Raw genomic sequence first — 20,566 nt, forward strand, 5'->3', positions numbered from 1 at the left:
GAGACTCGGATCACTCAAACAAACAGCAGGATATTGTTTCCAGATGAGACACATCGTCCGACTGAACTATAGACTTATATAATTGGGACTCTACAGCCGAGAGCACATTTTCTCTCTTTTCACTTGTTTTCTTCAGTTTCTGTCAGAATTTTTATTTTTATTTTTTTTATTTCACCTTTATTTAACCAGGTAGGCTAGTTGAGAACAAGTTCTCATTTGCAACTGCGACCTGGCCAAGATAAAGCATAGCAGTGTGAACAGACAACACAGAGTTACACATGGAGTAAACAATAAACAAGTCAATAACATGGTAGAAAAAAAGAGAATCTATATACAATGTGTGCAAAAGGCATGAGGTAGGCAATAAATCGAATAATTACAATTTAGCAGATTAACACTGGAGTGATAAATCATCAGATGATCATGTGCAAGAAGAGATACTGGTGTGCAAAAGAGCAGAAAAGTAAATAAATAAAAGCAGTATGGGGGGTGAGGTAGGTAAATTGGGTGGGTAGTTTACAGATGGACTATGTACAGCAGAATGGTGTGTGGCTCTTTGGGAAAATATGAACATCCTTCTTTGCTAAAAGGAATGTAAAAATGCTTATTCTAAATAAATAAAAGAATTACTATTTTCCCACAGTATGTCAAATGTCAATGTTTGAAATCAAAAGCAAATCTATGGAAACCACTTTTCCTAAGCTATATCCATTACATTCGGTTTATTGTCAATTTCCAACATTTGACATTTTCCAAAGGAAGACAGTTTTAGTAATAGTGTTTCTGCTGTAATGCCTCTGCTGGTCCAAATCACACAGGTTATTTTGAGTTTTCCTGTGGAATATGATGGGCGGAGACATCTGCTCTCTTCAGGAAACTGCACCCGGAGTACTTTACAGAGAAAATGAATGACCTTCAGAAACCATCCTGAATCACTCAAATCTATAACAATATCTAATGTGATATGAGATATTAATTTAATATACCTGATAATAAGTGAACAACTACAGTACACTGTGTGCATTAAGACTGGGCATCAGAGGTTCCCAATCTAAGTTAACGACACAGTAGAAAACCTCAAGAAAAAAAACGATCCTGCTAGTCAGAAAGAATATAGAATGTTTATGAGGCGGAGATGGAGGGATTGAGCTGTCCGTCAGTCTTTGTGTGTCAAGTGTGTTTATGTGGTAAGCAGACCAATCTCCTATGGCTGGTTCTCTGTGGCTTTGTCCTGCCCTCCCTCTCCTCTTCGTCCTGTGAGTGTGAGCCTGTCTTGGACCAGGACCCATAGCGGGAGGCTGGGACACTCCACTGCAGCTCTACAACTCCAGCCTCTAGCCCAGAGCTGTGACTCACACAGATTACATCAGCAGGGAGACGTAGTAAAGCGAGTGTGTAGTAGTAGACTACTACTGAAGTTCCTCCAGGGTATTGACATTCACAACAGCATCTAGACACAGAGTGAAGTCGGTGTTCGACGCAGCAGCGTACATTCTCTTGGGCCAAGAATCTCTCAAGCATCACAGGCGTTCTACAAACTAGTATCAGTAGAGAAAGGCTGTGCTGGGCACCGGGAACCTTGTTCTCTGGGAGTGAGTGAGTGAGCGGTGAAGGGACAGCTATGGCTGTGAGCTTCATGTCTAGAGTGGAGGAGCTGCTGGCCTCAAGCAGCCAGGTTGTTTGGAGCTTGGCGGAGCAGACCCTCAGAAGGTGGTCCTCTCAGGGGCTCATGCCAGCCCGCCGCTTCCTACAGACATGGTGGCAGCTCGGGGACTTCTATCGGGTATGCTGAAACTGCATTACTAATCAATCCCTTTACTCCAGGAGAAAGGTTGTACTGTACATGCTGCTCAAATCAATGTGGCTTTTATTGACTGCTCTGTTGACAGGTACGGTGCCAGCTGCTAACTGGGAGGTACTGGTGCCTGGAGCAAGATCATGTCTGATCTATTCTAATTTGACTTGTCTTGTTGATATCTTGCTTTCTGTAAATGGGCATATCTGTCAGGAGTTGTCTGGGGTCTGTAGAATAACCATCATGTTGTGGCTATAACGGAGTATGTCCAAAGGGGAACTACATTTCAATTTCACTTTTAGAATGACATGCTCTTTTTGATAGATTGTCTTGGACTGGTTAGTGTCCAGTTGATGGTGTCTATTGGGTGAAAGTTTGCAGTTTGTACCTGTGAGGACTGATTCCCAGAGACGGGTTTACAGGGGTCTCATGGCACATGTGGAAGTCATCAGGAAGCAGCATGGCCAGTCTTTTGATCTCCCAGATAGAAGTGAAGCACTTTGAAATGCTGTCTTTTGCTGGAGCACCTGAATGGGATCTTGCGTGTGCACAAATGACACATCCTCTATAACTCTACGTACATGTCTGTCAAATCTTGAAAATGTTCAAAAATGTCAATAATTCAGATATGTCAAATTAGGAAAGGTTGGCCTTCATGAAGTACTACTAAACCAAATGACATGATTCATATTTGTAGATCATTATCAGTGAAGATGGATGGTGACAGGAGATGGTAATGAGTGAGAATATGTGGGGGTTATTGCAGTGAATTACAAGCGGGGTCTAACGCTGCAGGGCTGGAGCTAAGCCCATGTAGGTCAGTGTCTGGAGGTCGTGTGAAGAGGCCATGGCTGGAACGCCCCACCCCAATGACAGGCTGTCAAGGGGATGACCTCTGTGTCATGGCTATTACACATCACATGACCTTCCTTTAATCCTGTGGGTCAACCTCTCTAAAGCCATGGCCTCTAGCCTTCTGCAAGTGTAGGGGGAGGGGGGGGGGGCGCGCGGTCCATCCTTAGTGATTCTTAAAACTTAGTTACTTAAAGTAAAAAAATTGTTAGGATAGATAGTCACCAACAACTCTTATTTTACTGGCATGCTACTAGGAAAAAATAAATGAGTGAAAAAAACATTGTAGAGCCACAGCACGTTGTACATCTTTATAGTCTAAGGGTATTTTAGGCGTCTGTTTAAATGTTTTATGAGTCTCTCTGTCTTTCTGAAATTGGTTGTGCAGTGAGCTGTAGCGTAATTCTTTGGAGATAGGGTTCAGACTGAGCAGTAGCTCATTAGTTGCTAAGGCAAATTTAAAATAGGTGGTGGTATGAGGGTAGGTAAAGGGGGCTTTAGGGGGGCAAGAGAAGGGCACAAGCAAGGGGCAGAAAATCAGGGGGTGTAATTAAATGAGTACTACTGTTATTAGACTTTATCCCATTAAACAATGTTAGAAGACTAACACATTTTAGACCATGGAGCTACTGGCCTATTTGTTTTGATGTTTTGATGTCATTTGTCCGTAACAATGCAACATTGATAAATATAATGTGGTGTGGATCATGCACTGGACAACCGCATAATCCCTTAAAGGGTTACTATAGTGACTAATCCCTGCATAGACAATGGAGCTTGTGTTAATAACAGCTACAATAATTCTCTATATTAAGATGGATTACACAGAAAGCACACAATGTTCTATGCAGAGCGGCCCTATAGTATCTTCTGTGTTACAAAAACTCGAAGAATTTGATCGTCATTTTTAACTACTTTCCGAATGGCTATTGAACCATTTGGAAAGGGCTTGAATTCTCAAGGGAAATAATGACTCAACTTTGTTTTTTGAAATGCCTAAAAACTACACTTTGAGTTTAGAAAAAAGGGAGTTTACATAATTTTGTGTTTGCGCGACAGTAATTAAAACGCTTGGTCCAGACATGCTCGCTCACAAGTGAGTAAATTTCAATTAGGTTTTATGTATTCAAAAACAAAGCCAAAAAAGTAGCCTGTATAACAGCTTAAAATCAGCTCTGTTGTGGTGAAGGGTGATATGTTCTGGTAGACTGTAGTTAACATCAGCCCAGAACGTCTATTCCCACCCTGTGGTCACTGGTCCCTAACGTGACAGTCACTTTCCACCACAGAGGCCAGCCAAGCCAGTTGGGAGCCACATGTTTTTCACTCCAACGAGTCACAGAAATAAATGTCGTCTTCTTTGCCACATTCCTGAGTGTCAAGCAGCCTTGAGAGTCAACATTGACACGAATCCTGTGCAGCATCTTTCCCTGGTTTCCCTGCAACTTTCGCAGACCTCTTACATGGCCATTCTTTGTTTGTCTCTCAATTTTACCTGACCATTCAGTGTTTTCTTGTTTCTTACAACTGTGTTGGAAACAAATGTCCTTAATCATCTACACACTCTCAGAAGTAACAGAATAAGGAAAGCACATTATGGGTCTTAAAATATCACCAACAATATCACCAACAGTAGTTTGAATGCCCACTACGTGCCGTTCACTCCAAACACCTCCACACACTCATCTCACCCAAGGACATGGAATAATATACGGCAAGCACACACACACACCTGTAAAATGTGCTGACAGCACCCGAACACTAACATCCATTTGGACAATGGAAAAGGAATCCATTCATCTATTCAACAGCTATACTGTAGATTATACATTTTCTTGTCTTACATGGGAGGAAAGGCTCGGATCATTAGATTTGGTTCATGTTAATGAGAGTGGTGCAGAGGAAGGTCATGGATGTAGGGTGTGAAGCTGCCGTGCCGCTGGTTGGGTCTCAGCAGTGCATGGAGACACCAGGAATTAGATGGTGGTGCTAGAGTGAGAGTGTAGTAGCCGCTGTGCTGGGTGTCATGAAAGTGTCGCCATGCTGTCTGGGGATCTCATCATGTCTGTTCCCTTCCCACAGATGACGGAGGGCCGGCTATGCCAGGTGCACCTCCTGGACGACAGGAAGCTGGAGCTGCTGGTCCAGGTAGGTACGCACCCTCTACACAAACTCAACCTCTCTACTTTTAATTGTCGTTATTCTCTAGTGTGGATACTTCATGCATTTGTGTTCATTTGTACTCTACCTGGTTTCATTTTCCTAGCCAAAGCTCTTGTCCCGGGATCTGTTAGATTTGGTGTCCTCACACTTTAACCTGAAGGAGAAGGAGTATTTTGGACTATTCTTCATCGATGACAAGTATGTACAATTCCTAGCTACATTCTAGTTCACTGACATATGTCCAATATGTTGGTGTCAGATATAAAATACTGTACATGGGTGCAAACCAGTCTAGCTCTTTTTCCATGCTGCTGATTGCATCTCCATGACACAAGTTGAAATGATGCAACTTAAGAGAGAACTTTGTATTAGTCTAGCAGTTGACAGCACTGTTAAATAGATAGCATCTGTTGTAAGTAACATGAGTTTGAACAGAGTAGTCGTGGTGATGATAATGTATTCTGCCTATAACCCTTTAAATCTGCTTGTATCCTTCCCAAGTGGTCAGAGTAACTGGCTCCAGCTGGATCGCAGGGTTCTGGATCATGACTTCACTAAAAAGACTGGTCCAATGGAGCTCAAATTCCTGGTCAGGTGAGGGATCTCTCTCTCACTCTCTCTCTCGCTTTCTCTCTCTCTCAGCTGGTAGCCTACAGTATGGACCCCCATACTGTACCAGCCAGCTACCCTATAGTGTACCACATCTACCATCAGGCTGAGGCTTTGACAGTGTGTCTTACATGTTCTTAAATCCATTGACTTACCCTTCCTCTTTGCAAACTAGGCTATTAGGTTTATTTGAAAATCCATCGAGGGAAAGAAAGTAGGTATCTATAAATGTTGCCTAGGCTCAAAGAGCTATACTACATTGTTCATTCCCCCAGTGTTGATAGGAGGTACTTGTAACCCTGACCACATGTAGCTAGTCATGTCCAGTAGATGGTGCTAATGTAATATTCTGAAATATGAACGACTTCTGAAATTGGGGTAGGCAACCAGGAGCATTACCTTACACCTAATTCAAGTACTCCATTTAATTACATCATGTCTATTTGTGTTTTGCAGGTTTTATATTGAGAAGATAACATTCTTGAAAGAGAATACAACAGTAGAGCTGTTTTTCCTAAATGCCAAATCGTCAGTCTTTAATGTAAGTGGATGTAACTACTTTTCTTACATTTGTTACTCAATATGATTCTATTGAGCTTACCACGAGTCAGCTCTCCATAGCCTGTCCTTCAATTTCCATGCCAATGCACATATTGTGCTTACCCTGTTCCACTACATGCTCAGACATAAACCAATTGTTTGACCTGTGATCATTTGAGGAGTGAAAATATAATCCCACAAATGTAATTACAAGCCAAAGGTTCCTGTTGTGGAATCCTAGTTGATAGGATGAGTGGCTGCTGAAACTGAAAGTTGGCTCCAGACGTCAATATCTTAAAACAACAAGCATGTGGGCCAGAAACACAGTAGGTGGCCAGAGAATTCTTATGTCTACACATCATTTACAGAAGACAGTAAGGACTAGCTGTTTGACTGGACACTCTCCACTCTCATTACTATCAATTATTTTAAGCTCTTTCAAAAACAGTCTTTATAGTAATTCTTCTACAGAGTTATTTTCTAATGTGGGTTAAAGTCACTTGACTGCTGACTTCACAGAGACTTTCCTGCTTTTGTTTTATGTAGGCTACTCTAATGCAAAATTCTTCAACACAATGATGTCTTTCAGGCTTTCTCCAAGAGTACCAAATAGTTCCCTAATCCTTCAAAATATCATTTGACTTAGGGCTTTCTTTTGGAAACACTGCACTGTACCAACATGAAGAAGAACAATATCCTGATTCACTGCCTCTTCTCTCTGAGGCCTGTGCATATTTCCCATGCCACACACAGCTCAGCCAGACTAGCAGAAATCAATTTCTGAGCTGTGTTGCTGTAAAACTATTAGATAACCAAGAGGAGGAAATCATCTAGGCTACCATACATGTTGGATAATGCAGCTGGAGGAACAGGTCTAACATTTCATAATGTACACATACATCACATATTACATGGTCACACACACACATGTGAGAATTGTAAAATAAAGTAGTGTTATCTAGCAGTGATTGTAAAGGGTTGAGTGCTGACCTTTGACCATCAATTGCTTTTTTTATTGCAATTTGATTTTGGCAGATGCATTGAATAATGATCATCAATAGCACTCGTACTGTCTATTGCATTATTTTCTCCTCCTGTATTAACCATATGCTAAAATGTATTAGTCAATTCTACTGCCATTTACTTTATGTTCGTATTCGTATCTTTTGTTTTCTTATTGTTGTTGCATTGTCAAGAAGGTAAGCATTTCGTTGGACGATGTATACGTACATACGACAAATAAAACTTGAAACTTAATTACAGTTCTGGGTGACTTTAACCTCCCCACGTCTACCTTTGACTCATTCCTCTCTGCCTCCTTCTTTCCACTCCTCTCCTCTTTTGACCTCACCCTCTCACCTTCCCCCCCTACTCACAAGGCAGGCAATACGCTTGACCTCATCTTTACTAGATGCTGTTCTTCCACTAATCTCATTGCAACTCCCCTCCAAGTCTCCGACCACTACCTTGTATCCTTTTCCCTCTCGCTCTCATCCAACACTTCCCACACTGCCCCTACTCGGATGGTATCGCGCCGTCCCAACCTTCGCTCTCTCTCCCCCGCTACTCTCTCCTCTTCCATCCTATCATCTCTTCCCTCTGCTCAAACCTTCTCCAACCTATCTCCTGATTCTGCCTCCTCAACCCTCCTCTCCTCCCTTTCTGCATCCTTTGACTCTCTATGTCCCCTATCCTCCAGGCCGGCTCGGTCCTCCCCTCCTGCTCCGTGGCTCGACGACTCATTGCGAGCTCACAGAACAGGGCTCCGGGCAGCCGAGCGGAAATGGAGGAAAACTCGCCTCCCTGCGGACCTGGCATCCTTTCACTCCCTCCTCTCTACATTCTCCTCTTCTGTCTCTGCTGCTAAAGCCAATTTCTACCACTCTAAATTCCAAGCATCTGCCTCTAACCCTAGGAAGCTCTTTGCCACCTTCTCCTCCCTCCTGAATCCTCCTCCCCCTCCTCCCCCCTCCTCCCTCTCTGCTGATGACTTCGTCAACCATTTTGAAAAGAAGGTCGACGACATCCGATCCTCGTTTGCTAAGTCAAACGACACCGCTGGTTCTGCTCACACTGCCCTACCCTGTACTTTGACCTCTTTCTCCCCTCTCTCTCCAGATGAAATCTCGCGTCTTGTGACGGCCGGCCGCCCAACAACCTGCCCGCTTGACCCTATCCCCTCCTCTCTTCTCCAGACCATTTCCGGAGACCTTCTCCCTTACCTCACCTCGCTCATCAACTCATCCTTGACCGCTGGCTACGTCCCTTCCGTCTTCAAGAGAGCGAGAGTTGCACCCCTTCTGAAAAAAACTACACTCGATCCCTCCGATGTCAACAACTACAGACCAGTATCCCTTCTTTCTTTTCTCTCCAAAACTCTTGAACGTGCCGTCCTTGGCCAGCTCTCCTGCTATCTCTCTCAGAATGACCTTCTTGATCCAAATCAGTCAGGTTTCAAGACTAGTCATTCAACTGAGACTGCTCTTCTCTGTGTCACGGAGGCGCTCCGCACTGCTAAAGCTAACTCTCTCTCCTCTGCTCTCATCCTTTTAGACCTATCGGCTGCCTTTGATACTGTGAACCATCAGATCCTCCTCTCCACCCTCTCCGAGCTGGGCATCTCCGGCGCGGCCCACGCTTGGATTGCGTCCTACCTGACAGGTCGCTCCTACCAGGTGGCGTGGCGAGAATCTGTCTCCGCACCACGTGCTCTCACCACTGGTGTCCCCCAGGGCTCTGTTCTAGGCCCTCTCCTATTCTCGCTATACACCAAGTCACTTGGCTCTGTCATATCCTCACATGGTCTCTCCTATCATTGCTATGCAGACGACACACAATTAATCTTCTCCTTTCCCCCCTCTGATAACCAGGTGGTGAATCGCATCTCTGCATGTCTGGCAGACATATCAGTGTGGATGACGGATCACCACCTCAAGCTGAACCTCGGCAAGACGGAGCTGCTCTTCCTCCCGGGGAAGGACTGCCCGTTCCATGATCTCGCCATCACGGTTGACAACTCCATTGTGTCCTCCTCCCAGAGTGCTAAGAACCTTGGCGTGATCCTGGACAACACCCTGTCGTTCTCAACTAACATCAAGGCGGTGACCCGTTCCTGTAGGTTCATGCTCTACAACATTCGCAGAGTACGACCCTGCCTCACGCAGGAAGCGGCGCAGGTCCTAATCCAGGCACTTGTCATCTCCCGTCTGGATTACTGCAACTCGCTGTTGGCTGGGCTCCCTGCCTGTGCCATTAAACCCCTACAACTCATCCAGAACGCCGCAGCCCGTCTGGTGTTCAACTTTCCCAAGTTCTCTCACGTCACCCCGCTCCTCCGCTCTCTCCACTGGCTTCCAGTTGAAGCTCGCATCCGCTACAAGACCATGGTGCTTGCCTACGGAGCTGTGAGGGGAACGGCACCTCCGTACCTTCAGGCTCTGATCAGGCCCTACACCCAAACAAGGGCACTGCGTTCATCCACCTCTGGCCTGCTCGCCTCCCTACCTCTGAGGAAGTACAGTTCCCGCTCAGCCCAGTCAAAACTGTTCGCTGCTCTGGCACCCCAATGGTGGAACAAACTCCCTCACGACGCCAGGTCAGCGGAGTCAATCACCACCTTCCGGAGACACCTGAAACCCCACCTCTTTAAGGAATACCTAGGATAGGATAAAGTAATCCTTCTAACCCCCCCCCCCCTTAAAAGAGTTAGATGCACTATTGTAAAGTGGTTGTTCCACTGGATATCATAAGGTGAATGCACCAATTTGTAAGTCGCTCTGGATAAGAGCGTCTGCTAAATGACTTAAATGTAAATGTAAATGTTAACAGAATTATACTGAACGAAAATGTAAACGCAACAATTTCACTGAGTTACATTTCATGTAAGGAAATCAGTAAATTGAAATAAATTCATTAAGACCTAATCTATGGATTTCACATGACTGGGCAGGGGTGCAGCCTTGGGATGGCCTGGGAGGGCATAGGCACACACACTCGGGAGCCAGGCCTACCCACTGGGGAGCCAGGCCCAGCAAATCAGAATGAGTTCTAACCCCACAAAAGGGCTTTATTACAGACAGAAATACACCTCAGTTTCATCAGCTGTCCGGGTGGCTGGTCTCAGACGATCCCGAAGGTTATGAAGCCAGATGTGGAGTTCCTGGGCTGGGGTGGTCTGCGGTTGTGAGCCCGGTTGGACGTACTGACAAATTCTCTAAAAAGATGTTGGAGGCAGCTGATGGTAGAGAAATTAACATTAAATTATTTGGCAACAGCTAAACATTCCTGCAGCCAGCATGCCAATTGCACGCTCCCTCAACCTGAGACATCTGCAGCATCGTGTTGTGTGACAAAACTGCACATTTTAGAGCGGCCTTTTATTGTTACACAAGGTGCACTTGTGTAATGATCCTGCTGTTTAATCAGCCAATTGATATGCCACACCTGTCAGGTGGATGGATTATCTTGGCAAAGGAGAAATTATCATTAACATGGATGTAAACAAATTTGTGCATTTGAGAGAAATTAGCTTTTTGTGCATATGGAACATTGCTGGGATCTTTTATTTCAGCTCATGAAACATGGGACACTTTACATGTTGCATTTATATTTTTGTTCAGTGTGTGTATATATATTACATCAGTATGTCTGAGTAGCCAACAGCCATTTGCATTTGTTTATCACCTACAGTTGTTGAATTACTTAAGAGGAAACGATGGATCCCATTCCCAATAGTTCAGATGTGATAGCAAAACATGTACCCCCTATCTGGGAGGCTACCCAAGTATTTACGCGCCCTTGATCATCTCCACGCCACGGAGATGGTCTTACATCTTGAGCCGCAAGTCTGCCTTTCTACTTTAGAGGATAACGTTACTAGCAAGCTAACAACAGCACCGCCCTGTCCTCCATCGACTGACCTAAAAATTTCACCCACACCGCCAATTCATAACCCTGTATTGAACTTAAAATAAATCCATTTGATATCATACACACTATAAATACGTTATGGGATACGTGTATTTTGTGGATAGTGACCCAGCGTTGCCAGGAGTAACTTTTTTTCCCTGGGACACTGGAGGAACGTGAACCTGCTCTCAGAATGTACCATTTTGATTATAAGGGTGTTGACATTATATATAACTGCGATTATACTGGCTTTTTGTAACTATTGTATGCACGTTCGTTCTATGTTATTATCAACATAACAATAATTCGTTTCGAGCGTGGATGGAGAATATGAAAAACTCTTCTAATATTCCGACTCAACCTTAAACACGCACACCCACTTTTCAGTGACAATGGTTCAGTCGGTAACTGTGGAGCGGAGGTACGGGTGGTAATGAGATTTGCCTCAAGTCAAGTGCTACTGTTCGAATGCCGTACACTTGTTTTTCCACCCTATAATTTTGCCATTTCCTTTTTTTTTCACGACAGGAGATCATCGAAGTGGAGAGTGAAAACGTTTTCAAATTAGCTGCTTACGCCTTGCAGGTAAATTACTTTTTTGAAATGTGTGGAGTTGTCATTCATCAGCGATTTGAATCTAAACTGAATCTACACTGCATGCACGCTGTTACAAAAAGGGTTAGGGGTTTCGGGACTTTATTTTGAGAGATGTGTAGTAGTTACGTTTTCACTTTAATATTGAAATCGTTTACTACAATGATTGTAGTTCTTTAGCGTGCAATTATATGTTTTGCTGTAATGCTATTCAACACTGAGTGAGATTAAAAAGTGTTCGCGTGGTCCCAATGAACATTCAAGACTTGCAATGACATAGGCCTATTGCTGGTGAAATCCTCCAGGCTAGTAGGCTACTTGTTGTATCATCATTCTCACTAATAAGGGTGCTATTTTTTTCCCAGGAGGCCAAAGGAGACTACACAAAGTAAGGATTCACTCATGTCAACCCAAATCGATAAATAAATAATATTATTAGAATACAGTCAATTGTGTGAAATTATGATCTGCATGCCTCTTTTGTTAAAGACAATTGTAACAAAATTGCTTAACCTTACACAGGCTATTCACCCAGTCACATTTCCAACACGCTTTTGTGTAAGCTTCAAGTTTCTTAATTAAGCAGTCTACAGTCGTATTACAGTAAGCAATCTACACATTTGTTATTTACCCCATAATCAATGCTTCTATGTAGTTTGTACCACATGTTTGAGACCTGTGGTGTTGAGTCAAAGCTCAGTAGACAACCCTGGCAGGGAAGTTCGCTGGCTCATTTAATGGTTAATTACGTTGGTTCAGATTTTGGGTTTTATCTTAGTAGTTGATGATTTCCTTGATGTTGTTCTTTTGGTGTTGAGCTGGAATTTGCTTTACATGCAACTCTGTTTTATATATTCCCTGTTTTATATATTCCGTGTTGATGAAAGCATCTGTAGAACATACACAGTGATGCTTCTAGATGCAGTTGTTCTGCTCAGTTCTGATTGCGTGTTAAATGGGACGTGTTTTATTGTTTTCAATCTCCATTGCTCAGTAGCCAAATGCTATAGGCTCTACTCTGGAAAACCTGACCTCAATTGCTTTCTGTTGAGTTTGTGTCCTGGCTATTGCATTTCCTTTCCCTGCATCTAGTTCAGTGTAAGTATGTCTTGGGTTAGATTGTTATTTTGTGCAGGCAACAACAATCATTCGTCTTCTCCCTCAGAATGTTATTTGGGAACTAGGACTAATATGTTTTTGTGGCAGGATTAAGCACTTTAAGGCTTGACCTAGTGATAAGGTTTGTTATTTTAGTCGTCAGTTGGAGAGGGCTGAGGTAATCTGTAAATATTGTCCTGTCAGAGTGGACGAGCTGGTTATATTGCTGAACCTGTGGGGTGTTTTCCCCAGCTTGGGTCCCCTAGAGGCCCCTGGCCATTATCTGAACACAAGGCTTTGTGTTCTGCTCTGTAAGGAATTGTATGGTGTGAATGCACACAGTGATATTTAATGCTGAAAATGCAGTTTGTTTCTACGTCAAAGTCCCATCTTTGTACTCTCAAAAACTCTAGGACCTTCTTTTTTTTTTTTCAAGCCCACCTCTCAGCAAGCTTCAGAGTTGATGGTGATTGTATTCTATTCAGACCGGCCAGTGAAGCCCTTCACAGCTTTGTATTGCAGTATGTTAGGGGTGATTTACATATGTTTTTTAGCCCTGAGGTGTCAGGCAGCTACGTGAGTTAATGTTTCAGCCTGTGAGGGCGTGGGGATGTGCTGCACTTTGTCCTGACTGAAAGCACAATGAAACAGACCCTGTCAACAAAGTCTGTAAAATCAGTGTGGATGGCAGCCTGTCCAACTATATAGCCCAGCCTACTCTCTCCCGAGTTGTTCTTAAAATATGTATTAACCTTTCTCTCTGATGGTTTTCATTTGTACCTTTTTGGAGGAGGAAGGTTGGCAAATCCCCTCATATAACATATGCTGCTTAAGACAGGCATTGCAAAGGGCCCTGCAGCTCTGAGATTAGATGTGGAGGAGTTAGGGAGACCCCCTTTCCAATTTACAGCCTGTTCTAAGAGGGATGAGTCTTAAGAGTGCAGACCCCACTGTAAACTGCCAGGTGTCAGAGGGACTAACCATTATGATGTCATCTCTCGTGGTCAAAGCCCCCCCCAGTCAGATGTTGTTAGTATAATACATTAGGTCTATGGATTACAGCAGAGGTTTCCAACCTAGTGGGGCGCCAACATTTTGTGGGGTTCTTCCTTGATTTGAAGAAGAAAAAAAAAATATATATATATACACACACTGAACACAAATGTAAACGCAACATGCAACAATTATACTGAGTTACAGTTAATGAGGAAATCTGTAAATTTAAATAAATTCATTAGGACCTAATATATGGATTTCTCATGACTGGGAATACAGATATCCATCTGTTGGTTACAGATACCAGGACCTCAGGATCTCATCACAGTATTTTTGTGCATTCAAATTGCCATCGATTAAAATGCAATTGGGTTCATTGTCTGTAGCTTATGCCTGCCCATACCATAACCCCACCGCCACCATGGGGCACTCTGCTCACAACGTTGACATCAGCAAACCGCTTGCCCACGCGACACCATACATGTGGTCTGCGGTTGTGAAGCCGGTTGGACATACTGCCAAATTCTGTAAAACAATGTTGGCGGCAACTAATGGTAGAGAAATGAACATTCAATTGTCTGGCAACAGCTCTGGTGGACATTCCTGCAGTCAGCATGCCAATTGCACACTCCCTCAAGACATCTGTGGCATTGTGTGAGACAACTGCACATTTTAGAGTGGCCTTTCATTGTCCCCAGCACAAGGTGCACCTGTGTAATGGCCATACTGTTTAAGTAGCTTCTTGATATGCCACACCTGTCAGGTGGATGGATTATCTTGGCAAAGGAGAAATGCTCACTAACAGGGATGTACATTTCTGGGATCTTATTTTTTTTCAGCTCATGAAACATGGGACCAACACTTAACATGTTGCGTTTTATATTTTTGTTCAGTATTGATGCATTTTATTTTTTACAATTTGCGATTGTTTATACAGATCTAAAATGATGCATATATCCGTAACGCTTTAAGCTTGAAACAAGCGGTAAAATACCCTAGGAAGACACGACGCTGGTGCACATGCAAATATATTTGGTTGGTCTCTACGACAGTCAGAAGCAGAGTTACGACCTAAAGTCGACAAGTCAAATAAATTGGACTTTGCTTGGGAAGTAATCTTATACAATGTGTGACTCTGTTGCTATCAATTGATCTATTCACTTTCTGTAAATTTAGGGTTCATGTAAATTATCATAACATATTTGGTAGTGGAATAACATTTGGGTTATTCGGGTCTAGACTTTATTTTCCTTACGTAATTTAAAAATAATATCTAAAATATGCCTTGTCAAACTATGTAGAATTGCAGGAAAGGAACTTCAAAATAACAATTTTCCTAGGTCCCTCAAATGAAACAAAATCAAGCTAGTGGCTATGTGAAAAAGGGGCCCTGGGGGGGAAAGGTTGGGACCCCTGAGTTACAGCACCCCTGAGTTACAGCACCCCTGCCTGGCACTGTCAATTCACTCACTCGAGTGAAGATTCAGCCTGCTTTTACTGAGACTTTCACAGCAATGGGGACCACATCTCTTTTCACACCAGTCTCTTTCCCTGGATTTCCTTTCCAATGAACAACTCTCAGCCCACTGAAATAGCTGACATATGAGTGTTTAGCCTACACGCTGGCTGGCTGGCTGGCTGGCTGGCTGGGTGGAGGAGTTGCCCCCAGCCCACGCTGCAGGAAGATAAGACATCGTAATGAATTCCAGATTGCTGACAAGGCGATGTGGCTTCAGAGTAGATCACCCGACAACACCAGGCCCAGCGCCCTATAAAATGTATGCCATCAAACTCCATAGCAGTGAACTGCCATAGCAGCAGAAACCAGTGAACCTTGAAGCAGCTAGCTTGGGAGCAATTATTCAAGTGAGTCTCTCTCTGTAGTGTTTCACCTTTGTGTGGAGTAAGCAGGTTCACATAACTAGATCATTATGGCCTCTGCATGCTAGTGATTGTTTAGCTTTTTTCATTAACTTTGAAGATGGAGAAACCTCAAGTGAGATTATTTGAAAATGTAAGTTCAGCTCATGCGTTTTGTTTTGTTAGTACATCTGTCATTGTAAATAAGAATTTGTTCTTAACTGACTTCCCTAGTTAAATAAAGCTTACACATCCAATACGTTCAATGAAAAAGGACCCAAAACATAAGTATTATAAGTTGTCCTAGTAGTTTAGAACATGATAAAGATATGAAAGACCTGCCTGTCTGAGTCCTATCCCAGAGGCCAAGTCATATTTTTGAAAAGCTCTCTGAGTTGTACAGTACCTTTTTAACACTGCATGCCAGAACTGGTGAATGGCTTTTGTTCTGGCCTCCAATGCTCTGGCCTGCCAAGTCATAGCCCTCTTTGGCGATCAGTAATTGTAGAGCAAGTGCTCCCCCCTCGTGTGTTTTGGAGTGTTCACTATCACAGACCTTGATAGTGACATGCAGCACAGTTAGTGCAGAGAGATAACATGCTAATGCTGTGTTTTTATATCACTTCCAGACTTCTACATACTAATCGGTACTCAAAAGTGAGAGGAAATGGTATTCAAAATGACAAAGTATTGTAGACCTGTGTCTCATTCTTTGCACTGGTATCATAGATTATTGAAGTCAACACCTGTACTGTACACACCAACCTCAAGGAACGTTCAATGTGTATGTGATAGCATTAACAAACACATACTCATGAGTAGGGTTGCAAAATTCTGGGAACTTCAAATAAATTCCCAGATTCTCCCAAAATCCCAGTTGGAAGATTCCCGGAATCAGTCGGGAATGTTTACATTCTGTTTTACCCACTTCATATGTGTATATACTGTATTATAGTCAAGGCTCATCCTATATACAGTGCATTTGGAAAGTATTCAGACCCCTTCTCCACATTTTATGTTACAGCCTTACTCAAAGTCCTCAACTCTAAACACAAAGACCCATAATGACAAAGTGAAAACAGGATGAGATTTCTTTTTCAACTTTATAAAAAATAACAAATATTTACATAAGTATTCAGACCCTTTGCTATGAGACTTGAAATTGAGCTCAGGTGCATCCTTTTTCCATTGGTCGTCCTTGAGATGTTGCTACAACTCTATTGGAGTCCACCTGTGGTAAATTCAATTGATTGGACATGATTTGGAAAGGCACACGCCTGTCTATATAAGGTCCCACAGTTGACAGTGCATGTCAGAGCAAAAACCAAGCCATGAGGTCTAAGGAATTGTCCGTAGAGCTCCGAGACAGGATTATGTCGAGGCACAGATCTGGGGAAGGGTGCCAAAACATCTCTGCAGCACTGAAGGTCCCCAAGAACACAGTGGCCTCCATCATTCTTAAATGGAAGAAGTTTGGAACCACCAAGACTCTTCTTAGAGCTGGCCACCCGGCCAAACTCAGCAATCGGGGGAGAAGGGCCTTGGACAGGGAGGTGACCAAGATCCCGATGGTCACTATGACAGAGCTCCAGAGTTCCTCTGTGGAGATGGGAGAACCTTCCAGAAGGACAACCATCTCTGCAGCACTCAGGCCTTTATGGTAGAGTGGCCAGACAAACGCCACTCCTCAGTAAAAGGCACATGACAGCCCGCTTGGAGTTTGCCAAATTGCACCTAAAGACTCTCAGACCATGAGAAACAAGATTATCTGGTCTGAAACCAAGCTGGGACTCTTTGGCCTGAATTCCAAGCGTCACATCTGGTGAAGCATGGTGGTGGCAGAATCATGCGGTGTGGATGTTTTTCAGTGGCAGGGACTGGGAGACTAGTCAGGATCGAGGGAAAGATGAATGGAGCAAAGTGCAGAGATCCTTGATGAAAGCCTGCTCCAGAGCACACCTAATGGGGTGAAGGTTCACCTTCCAACAGGAAAACGACCCTAAGCACACGGCCAAGACAGCGCAGGAGTGGCTTCGTGACAAATCTCTGAATGTCCTTGAGTGGCCCAGCCAGAGCCCAGACTTGAACCCGAATTAACATCTCTGTAGAAACCTGGAAATAGCTATGCAGCAACACTCCCCATCCAACCGGACAGAGCTTGAGAGGATCTGCAGAGAAGAATGGGAGAAACTCCCCAAATACAGGTGTCAAGCTTGTAGCGTCATACCCAAGAAGACTCGAGGCTGTAATCGGTGCCAAAGGTGCGTCAACAAAGTACTGAGTAAAAGGTCTGAATACTTATGTAAATGTCATATTTACGTTTTTTATTAAATGAGCAAAAATGTGTAAATCATTTTTGCTGTGTCGTTATGGGCTATTGTGTGTAAATTGAGGGGGGGAACAACTTAATCCATTTTAGAATAAGACTCTTTTCTCTGTATACATAAATGATGTTGCTCTTGCTGCTGGTGATTCTCTGATCCACCTCTACGCAGACCACACCATTCTGTATACATCTGGCCCTTCTTTGGACACTGTGATAACAAACCTCCAAACGAGCTTCAACGCCATAGAACACTACTTCCGTGGCCTCCAACTGCTTTTAAATGCTAGTAAAACTAAGTGCATGCTCTTCAACTGATTTGCTGCCCCCACCTGACTAGCATCACTACTCTGGACGGTTCTGACCTAGAATATGTGGACAACTACAAATACCTAGGTGTCTGGTTAGACTGTATACTCTCCTTCCAGACTCACATTAAGCATCTCCAATCCAAAATGAGATCTAGAATCGGCTTCCTATTTCGTAACAAAGCCTCCTTCACTCATGCCGCCAAACAAACTAGATGTCGACCGATTATGATTTTTCAATGCCGATACTGATTATTGGAGGACCAAAAAAAGCCGATACCGATTAATCGTCCGATTTAAATAAAATAATATATTTAAAAAACTTAAAAAAAAAAAAAATGTATTTATTATTATTTATTTATTTATTTATTTGTAATAATGACAAATACAATTAACACTTTTATTTTAACTTAATATAATGCATCAATAAAATCAATTCAGCCTCAAATAAATAATGAAACATATTCAATATTCCCAGGTAGGAAGTTTTAGGTTGTAGTTATTATAGGAATTATAGGACTATTTCTCTCTCTACCATTTGTATTTCATATACCTTTGACTATTGGATTTTCTTATAGGCACTTTAGTATTGCTGGTGTAAAAGTATAGCTTCCGTCCCTCTCCTCGCCACTACCTGGGCTCGAACCAGGAACACATCGACAATAGCCACCCTCAATGCATTGTGGGTGGCTTGCAGAGCAAGGGGAACAACTACTTCAAGCTCAGAGCGAGTGACGTCACCTATTGAAACGCTATTAGCGCGCACCCCGCTAACTAGCTAGCCATTTCACATCGGTTACACCAGCCTAATCTCGGGAGTTGATAGGCTTGAAGTCATAAACAGCTCAATGCTTGAAGCACAGCGAAGAGCTGCTGGTAAACGCACGAAAGTGCTGTTTGAATGAATGCTTATGAGCCTGCTGCTGCCTACCACCGTTCAGTCATACTGAAATATCAAATCATAGACTTAATTATAACATAATAACACACAGAAATACGAGCCTTAGGTCAATAATATAGTCAAATCCGGAAACTGTCATTTCGAAAACAAAACGTTTATTCTTTCAGTGAAATACGGAACCGTTCCGTATTTAGTTCCGCAAATTAGTTTGCAACGAGCCAGGCGGCCCAAACTGCTGCATATACCCTGACTCTGTTGCACAGAACGCAAGAGACGTGACACAATTTCCCTAGTTAACTTCTTGCAACTATAGGGGGTGCTGTTCCGCATTAGCATATTTGGGTCTCCAAATTAAACTGCCTCGTGCTAAATTCTTGATCGTACAATATGCATATTATTGTTATTATTGGATAGAAAACACCTTCTAGTTTCTATAGAAGTTGGAATTTTGTCTCTGAGTGGTACAGAACAATTTCTACAGCACTTTTCATGACAGGGTTCAGATTTCAGAAATTTTTACCTCTGATCTGGAGTCTGTTTTTAAGGCGACAGTGAATGCTATGAAGAAACCGACACTGCCTACGTCTTCCTCTGGGTGTCTGTACGTCATCACGTTTTGAATGAAATCGATGGGACATTCACAGCCATTATAAAAGACCAAAATGTATAGGGACCGCCCTTTCTCGTCGTGCGCCTGAAGCGTGAAGGCCATCGGACTTGCCTCGTTCCAAATCGTTGTCTGACCAGCAATATTTCTCCGGTCATGTTTTCAATCGTTATAGTTGTTAAAAACATCATAATGTAGTTAATTTGGACCGTTTTATAGCAATTTATATCCGTTTAGTGCGATTTTGAGGAATTTATTTGTTGTGCACTCTGAAACTTTGGACACGTTTTGGGGTGTCGGTCGTTGGTGGTGGACATTTCGAAGGACAGAGGACATCTATCGACCAAAAGACGTTTATAACATAGAAAGGATACATTGCCCAAGAATCTGATGGAAGAACAGCTCAAAGTAAGCAATATTTAATATGATAAATCGTGTTTCTGTCGAAATATTTTAAACGCATATTTCGCCATTTTGTTTGGTATAGCTTCACTTGGCGAACCCTGTATTGAAAAGTAAGGATAATTTTAAAAATGTAAATCAGCGGTTGCATTAAGAACTAATTTGTCTTTCGATTGCTGTCAACCCTGTATTTTTTAGTCAAGTATATGATTAGCTTTCAATTAAACTAGATCACTCTGATAGATGACGTCAGACATATTGAGGCTTGATTTCCTAGTATTTTTATTGTGTAACCACGGTTTTGTATGGCTAAATATGCACCTTTTCGAACAAACTGTATATGTATATTGTAAAATGATGTTACAGGAGTGTCATCGGAAGAATTCTGAGAAGGTTAGTGAAATAATTAATATATTTTGGCGGTGATTACGTTATAGCGCTCTTTGGCTGGAATCGATGCTCTGGTAACGTTTGCACATGTGGTATGCTAACTTATCGATTTATTGTGTTTTCGCTGAAAAACGCTTAGAAAATCTGAAATATGGTCTGAAATCACAAGAACTGGGTCTTTCCATTGCTATGCTTTGTCTATTTTTATGAAATGTTTTAT

The 20,566-nt window shown here is 42.8% G+C and overlaps 1 protein-coding gene across 6 annotated transcripts in view; it reads left to right on the plus strand.

Moving 5' to 3' along the window:
* Nucleotides 1-20,566, plus strand: part of LOC139535572 (FERM domain-containing protein 4B-like) — a 68,792-nt gene that overhangs the window by 25,443 nt on the left and 22,783 nt on the right. For 2 of the 6 annotated variants that reach the window (XM_071335112.1, XM_071335107.1), the window contains exons 1-7: nt 1,331-1,783; nt 4,730-4,795; nt 4,914-5,008; nt 5,312-5,404; nt 5,876-5,960; nt 11,396-11,452; nt 11,827-11,849. In XM_071335112.1, the coding sequence (XP_071191213.1) occupies nt 1,622-1,783; nt 4,730-4,795; nt 4,914-5,008; nt 5,312-5,404; nt 5,876-5,960; nt 11,396-11,452; nt 11,827-11,849 (581 nt within the window). In that variant the 5' untranslated portion in view covers nt 1,331-1,621. Of the gene's footprint in view, nt 1-1,329; nt 1,784-4,729; nt 4,796-4,913; nt 5,009-5,311; nt 5,405-5,875; nt 5,961-11,395; nt 11,453-11,826; nt 11,850-20,566 lie in introns of those variants that run through there. The other 4 variants (XM_071335110.1, XM_071335109.1, XM_071335106.1 and 1 more) reach the window with 4 other exon arrangements.

This window comes from Salvelinus alpinus, chromosome 12 (assembly GCF_045679555.1).
Source record: "Salvelinus alpinus chromosome 12, SLU_Salpinus.1, whole genome shotgun sequence".
NCBI classification, from domain to species: domain Eukaryota; kingdom Metazoa; phylum Chordata; class Actinopteri; order Salmoniformes; family Salmonidae; genus Salvelinus; species Salvelinus alpinus.